This window comes from Micropterus dolomieu, linkage group LG03 (assembly GCF_021292245.1).
Source record: "Micropterus dolomieu isolate WLL.071019.BEF.003 ecotype Adirondacks linkage group LG03, ASM2129224v1, whole genome shotgun sequence".
In the NCBI taxonomy this organism is placed as follows: domain Eukaryota; kingdom Metazoa; phylum Chordata; class Actinopteri; order Centrarchiformes; family Centrarchidae; genus Micropterus; species Micropterus dolomieu.
This window is the reverse complement of record NC_060152.1, coordinates 18,604,583-18,612,265: the sequence shown is the minus strand read 5'-3', so window position 1 is coordinate 18,612,265 and position 7,683 is coordinate 18,604,583. Positions and strand designations below refer to the sequence as shown.

The 7,683-nt window shown below is 41.1% G+C and overlaps 1 protein-coding gene across 1 annotated transcript; it reads right to left on the bottom strand.

Moving 5' to 3' along the window:
- Positions 1-2,745: 2,745 nt before the first annotated feature.
- Positions 2,746-6,495, bottom strand: zic3 (zic family member 3 heterotaxy 1 (odd-paired homolog, Drosophila)). Its single transcript, XM_046044901.1, has 3 exons — positions 5,263-6,495; positions 4,345-4,508; positions 2,746-3,778 (listed from the first exon to the last, which is right to left on the bottom strand). The coding sequence occupies exons 1-3, from the start codon at positions 6,251-6,253 to the stop codon at positions 3,596-3,598; spliced, it is 1,338 nt and encodes a 445-aa protein (XP_045900857.1). The 5' UTR covers positions 6,254-6,495; the 3' UTR covers positions 2,746-3,595.
- Positions 6,496-7,683: the final 1,188 nt, after the last annotated feature.

Genomic DNA, 7,683 nt, shown 5'->3' with positions numbered 1-7,683 from the left:
GTAGTCTGCTGCAGAGGGGCATTGTTGTGATACAGCCGCTAGTCTTTACACAACTGCATCCACGTGACCGTCACTGCTTTCTAATCCATTGAGAATTCACCAGAATGGAGCCTTTCATGTTTTTTTCTCCTTCTGGATTGAATCGCCTGCTCTGATTTCTCAAATAATCTGGAAGCGATGACTTGTACTGGGCGTCAGCATAAAGCACATGCCTGGGCAATAACACGGGCTATCCCCTGTGGAGGTTGAATAGATACCCTCCACAGATGTAGGAAAACGGAATCAAAAAATGTTTAGGTTTTATTTATTTCGTGATCATATTTTCCTCTCTTCCCTTGTGGTGATCACCTACGACAGATCAGAGAGCAACCACTTATATGTTTAGCATATCCCAGATGCATGCGTAAAAGATGCAGCCTCCTGTGAGCCCGACGTGTTCCGGAGAAAGCCGGGTCTCGGTTATTTGACGTCACGGTGTCTGAGAGGGGGAACTTGAAATGTGCGACTAGACTAGCCGGGCAGGCAGGCAGGGAGGGAGCGAGGAGCGTGGGATGGGGAAGAGGGGAGGGAAGAGGAGTGAAAAGAAATGAAATCAAACGGAATGCAAGGGGTGCGCTTGCGCGAAAGTCAAAAGTAGAATTTGAATCAATATTCCTAAATCTGTTCCCAGTTGAAGCACCTTTTGGGTGGTGGGGACGGTTGGGGTTGGTGTAAAATCCTCCTCTGCTTTAGACTCCAAAGGGGAGTAAACCAGCAAAATCAGTATGTCATATTATACACAGTAGGCTATGTTTCCCCTGCATTTAAAAGGATATAGCTTTATAAAAAATTTAGTGAATAACACTATAATATTAGAGATTTCAAGCCTGTGCATGAGCGCTTTAAACTGATTTTTTCGCCATTTAAATGCTTATTATGGCGTCCATTGATGTGTGGTAACTCCTTTGGTTGTTTTTATGAAGCGGTTCCTTGTTAATCGGGTGGTGGGAGACGCTGAGGCAGCGCCACATTTGGCAACATATCCCACTTCACTTTCACGGTCACACAGTGTCCTCAGTTGCCCGTTTTAGGAATATTATTTGTAAGCCTCATTTAAAAACAAACAAACAAAACATTTGCAACTTTTGCAGCCATATATGGCTGACCCACAAACCCAAGAAGTGGTTCTCTAACTTGCTTCCCCAATATACCCCCCCACCCCCACCACTACTACCACCATACACACACACACACCGCCAAGATACTAAGATGGCGCCTTAATCAGTGTCAAGTTCAAGTGACTCCTACTAGTCTGATACAAACAGCATGGCAAACAGTGTCGGCTATATGCTTTAATATGCAGGGAGCAGAACAACAAGGTGATAATAATCAATGTCGCAGTCTGAAAGTCGCTTTTCATAATGTTTTTTTTAATTTCAGTCAAAATTTCCGTTCACATTTCTTCATAAATAGTTGGTAAAACAAATCAACCAACATACAGTAGCCTAAAAAGTACAAGGAACCTTTGCCTCTGGTAGCTAAATAGGCTAACGCATAGGCCTGCTGTTGTAACATGGGTTGCCTCAATGTGGCACAGTGACACAGTTCATCAGTAAAACATTTTTGCTCTTCAGGAATAACTTGGAGTGTGACCCATTTCGCCCAGAAAGTGTTACAACATCACATTCTAGCTGTGTTTATACATCAGATATTTTTCTTATCTCCGGACATGGGGCAAAAAGGTGGCGGTTATAAGAAAAAAGTACTTCTTTTAAATTAAGGTATAGAAAATAGCATATAAAACATATATTCCTTAAATTATTTAAATAAACTTATTTCATATATCACTGTCACGAGGTACCGTTTTTACATTTTATTTTAAAAGTAGTGCTGGTGGTCTGAAATTGTTCTCATATGAGTACAATATACTTTGTGTATGCATAATATTTAATTCTTGAGAATAGGTTACAATGCAATGCTGTAACTCTTTTTGCCACTGAACGTATTCTCCCCCAACCCACATAGATCTAGAATTCCTTCCACTAAATTTTGCTAAACACAAAAAAATGTCATCTTGACAAGTTATTCACACAAAACAAGCAAATGTGTAATCAAACTGCTCTATATGCAACACCACAACAAGTAACACGCTTAGTTTCACAGAATTACATTTAAAACAATGCAAGCTGACAGACAAAAAACTTTTTTTTATTTTTGAAGATACTGTGTTGTGACAGTTCCATTGTTGCCGATGCACACATTTAAACATACTTGCACAAAGACATTGCTGGAACTATAAAGATTGCCATACTGGCGCATATATTTGGGTGCTTGACCCGAATTTGAAATACTCAAAATGCTGTCACTTTGATTTGGAAATCATGAACTTCGCACACTCATCTAAGACCTGTATAGGAGTGCAATAGGCTGATGGGTTTCTTCTTTTTTTTTTTTTTTTCCAATACTGAGTTTATGCTACGAATTGACATCTATTTCTGATTCTATAAAAGTAAAATACACAAAAAAGGTTTAGATTTAACCAAAAATAAAGATAACAGAACCGTTTTATAGCTTCTCAGCTCAACTGAACTCAGTTCTACAAAGTCAATGATTTACATGTCAATGGTCTCATAAAGAAAATAAAAGTGACGGAAATATCTGCATTATATATAGACAAATCCATAATATTCATATAGATGATTTCTTTGATCCAAATAAGACACATGTAGGCCTATTGGTTGAAAAGAAAACAGAAGGATACAATCGTGATGTTGGAGCTTTAGAGTTTATCATTTGTTCAATGTTAAGCTGGTTATGACCAAAACTGTACAGTTCTTGTTAGAAAACATTTCCATAAATATCATTTAAGTTTCAGAACTTATACCCATAATTAAATTACAAATTGATAAATATGGCATCATGGATATGTATTTACAACGGTATTAACAAAAGGCAACGTTATATTCAACGGTAACAATCGTAACCTAATACCACATTTCTCCACCTGAAAACGGACGTTGACAATAGATTCGACCCCATCAAACAAGGAAATACATTCACGAGTATAATATTTATTTAGGATTTTTTTCTGTGTTCAAGTTCATGACAAAGACTTTGGCACGTTTCTTAAGACTGTTTGAAGTTCCAACAATCAATTGAAGAGGCGACAATAGGCGTCACCGTCATATAAAACAGCGTGAAATAATCTTCCTTTTTATTCTTTTTTTTAAATAAAAATTTGAGAAAATACATAAAATGAAAAATAAAACAATTTTTTTCTGAAATCTGTAAAATAAAAGATAAAAAAACATGTATTTATACTGAGAAAGTATTACGTTTATTTATCCGTGATTTATTTGATTTCCTCAAATCTGCGGAATAAAAGTCAAATTTCTGATCCTGAGAACGGACGTGGCCTGCTTGGTGCTGGCTTTTGCTCTCATCTCCTGTTGTTGTTGTCGTCCCAATCCCATTTGTGTACGTGTGTGTGTGTGTGTGTGTGTGTGTGTCTGTGTGTGTGTGTGTATAAAGTGAGCAGGAATAGTTTTCAAGGTTTTTATCCTCATGTATCCTCATCCCTGTGGTCCACATTGAGAGATGGTTTGGTCTTTTAACTTCAAACGTACCATTCATTAAAGTTTGGTGCCAGTCCTTCGCTGTGGCCAGACGTGTTTTGTACGGCTAACGGCGGTGTTTTTGTCGGGTCTTCTGTGTTGGCTGAGACCAGCACTGGCGGTGTGGACGACTCGTATCCAGAGCTTGCTGCTGGAGACGATTCAGATCCTTGAGACTCATGTACCTGCAAAAGACAGCACGACGTGAGCGATGAGTGGCTGAGACTTGTATAATATGCATGTAATTTAAAGTGGCTTGGTAGGAGTATGTTGAGTTTAAATGCGGATTAACTATAGAGCAACTTTAACAGCAAACTTGAAACAGACATGGCAACTTCCACACTGCAAAAAAATCCACATTAATGCACCATTCATGCGTGTCTTAAAATGTAGTTTTTATGCATGTGATTTAAAAAAATGTTAATAAAGAGAGACAATAAACATTTTTCTATAAAACTGTTTTTTTTTTTATAAACAAGGCAAAAAGGCAGTTGTGAATCTAGCATAAAATGAATGACATACGAGTGAAAAATTCACAACTATATGTCAATTGTTTAGCTAAACAAGAGAGTTAAAGTGTCACTAATAGACTGTATGACATTTAAATACTTTGCGGTGTGACACTAATAGCATCTTAAGTAATGCCTGAAGTTGTGATAGTCCCTGTCTGTGGCAGAGGAGGAGAGGGTGGTGGGTGGGGGTGGAGTGTGTGTGTTTAATGTGTTTAAGGAGTAATGAAGACATTAATTACCTTCATGTGTTTCCTGAGAGAGCTGGGGTGTGTATATGACTTGTCGCACACTTTGCAGATGTATGGCTTGTCTGATGTGTGCACATGCATGTGCTTTTTCCTGTCGCTGCTGTTGGCGAAGCGTCTGTCACAGCCATCAAATTCACACTTAAACGGCTTCTCACCTGCAGGATTAAATACACAAACACACGCACCGTGAATTTCCCCAGTACAAGCACAAACCCCCATTGTTACACCACCTGTAAACTCAAAGCCCGGAGATGTAAATGGTCTGCAGCCTATTATATAACAGTAACCTACATTTTCGAGACGACATGGATACAGCTCCACTACTACACACTGCTCTGTCAGGCTTTATTTATTCAAGAGGCCTGCTCCTTCATGCTACTACTGACCTGCTCTGTGCGTCTCTTATATAGTAAACACTGAATCAACAGGGCATACTGCACTACGAGATAGCTCACCAAGGGCGAGAATTATAAACACAGCCAGAAACTGATTCATTGCAATTGTATAGCACGCTGAGAAAGCACATGAGCCCTAGGTTTGCCTAAATAGCCGAATGCAGCTACTACATCTAAACTTTGACGAGCAAAGTATCTGTGTTTATATCACACACAACTTCTTAGCATGGTACACGCTACAAGTATGGATGAGGGTTAACACACAGAGTTGCTGATCAGAACCACATTTTCTGAATTATTCAGCCCACATTCTGTATCAGTGTATTTATAAATATTTCAGGAAAAGACTGTAGGACTACTAACAATTTGGGAATTGTTCAACTAATTAAGTTTTCAACTGGTCCCTGTAAATAACAAAAACTGAAATACTAACACACACCATTGCTATTCAGAGTAGCCTCACTTCTTAAATGTTATTTTATGCAAACCATGCCTTGATATTGTTTGTGCCCACCTGTATGTGTTCTTTTGTGGATTTTCAAATTTTCCGACCTGGCGAATATTTTCCCACATCCGGGGAATGGGCATGGGAACGGTTTCTCGCCCGTGTGCACACGGATGTGGTTGACGAGTTTGTACTTGGCCTTAAAAGATTTCCCTTCTCTCGGGCAGTCCTCCCAGTAGCAGATGTGGTTGCTCTGCTCGGGGCCGCCGACGTGCTCCATGGACACATGAGTGACCATCTCGTGCATGGTGCTGAAAGTCCTATCGCAAGTCTTTTTGGGTCTGTTCATCTGGTTCTCGTCTATCCACTTGCAGGATAATTCTTGTTTAATCGGCTGCCTCATGTATCTAAAGAAGGCCCCCGGACCGTGGTGTGTCGGCACATTCATCCCCATGTTCATGTTGATAGGGTGGCTGTAGTTGTGGAGTTGAGCCCCGTAGGGGTCCGTCCGAGGGCTTGCGACCGGACGATACGGATCAGGTCTTCCGAAAATGTCCCCGCGTAAGCCAAGATGCATTTGGCTGTTAACTACATGTCCGCTCGGTGAAGTGTGGCTCACCCCCTGGTCGTGAAGTCCTGGAAACAACAGATGTCCGGGGTTATCGGTGATCCCGGGCGGACCGTGGAGGCTTCCTGCCGAAGCTGCAAAGATCCCATGCTGGGCGCTCGGCGCTGTGGACTCTCCAACACTCCGGTTCCGGAAGAGAAAGTCCCGTGTTGAATTGAACGCTCCTCCACCGTACGAGCCCACCTGCCCGCCATGAGTGTGCCCCAGCGCAGCTGCATATCCAGTGGCTTGCGGGGTGAAAGCTGATGTCTGGCTGGAGGCGATATCGTGAGCCACGGGGCTGATTTTGAAAGCTGCGGAGTGGGAGGAATCGGTGAAGGGATTCAGTCCCAGACCCGGGTCTCTGTTCCCGATTTCGTGATGCCGCGGTGTCCCGAAACCCCCCACTCCTAACGATGCAAATTGCGGACCGCTATCAAGAAGCATAGTCATGAGCTTGAAGCAAACTTAGGAGACGGGTAGGAAAAAGAAAATTAAAATCCAGTTTAGCGGAGCGCGCAAGCTGCAGACACTGCGCCGAGATTTACCACGTTTAGCGAAAAGCCCTAACATAAAAACACACCAAGCCAAAACGGGGGAAAGTCCTATGCGTAAAGAGTAGGGAGAAAAAAACTCCCGATGACCACGTTCCGTGAGAAAGAGGATCAAACTTCCCCCCCTTTCCAGGCGGATGATGTCCTTGGACTGATAAAGTCAATCACTCACTCCCAGAACATAAATGAACTCGGGAGGCAGTGCTACGACAGCCAATCGGCGCGCAGTTACCCCTCTGACACGTGACTGCGAAGGAGGGTGTTAATTGGCTAGATTTCTGGTGATTGGCACAGTTTGGTATTGAAGATGGCAGGTCGTCTCAATTGGTTTCATTTGATTGGCTCGCACAGGCATTATTTTGCAGGTATAACGGAGCACTCTAGCGCAGATCCTGTATGGGTTGTGTGTAAGGCATTTCTTACGTGATTTCTACTCCTCAAGAAACTCCCAAACAGTTCTATTAAAAAATGTATATATATAATAGTGCAGACTCGAATATTCTACCTACTGCAGGGTTTTAAAAAACAGATTCCGTTCAAACCTTTAGTGGACCACTTATTTTAAAGATACAGAACAATAGATAAAGAACAATATTACAATAACAACAATATTAAGCAGGTTATTCTGTAACAAACTGTATTTGGTTTGTCATATTTAGTGGGTAAAAAAAACTTTTCAATACATTTTGATGGCAAGTTTAACTTTCATTAGTGCCTATTTGAAATATCTATCTATCCATCTATCTATCTATCTGTCTGTCTATCTATATATCTATGATAGTTTATATATCACTGACTTATCTGTTATTCTTCTCTTTCATGTGACTAGTTTTGCTCTTATTAACTGAAAACTTGAATGTACTTGGCACAGTTCCAAACTGTGGCTTTCTTGAAGCCGCTTGAAAGGGGAGGGAGTATTTTTTTTTTTCTTGCAAAAGCTCTATAGGGTGTAAGACGGAGGAATAAAAGACAGAAAGAAAGATGGCAGTAATTGTAATATCCTGAGATTTTTTCGCTCAGCCAAAAATTCGTGCCATTGAGCAAGTTTCACAGGGCTGCCGCTGACTCGCTGCAGGACACATAAAATCTGATCAAGTTCAGAGACGCGCTGTGAGTGCTTCAAGCGGCGCTTTTTAACTCCAAGCCTTTCACATCCTTTCCCCCTCAATCTGTCCCAGGAAGGAGCTCACATTCTTTATTTTAGGGGATCTGGACAAAAAAAAAAAAAAATTCAAATCAGTCCTTCATTCTGCTTTCGCCCTCATCCTACCACATTCACTCCAGAAATTTTCCTCGAGAAAGAGTTATAGATTGAAAAGGTGAGTTTTC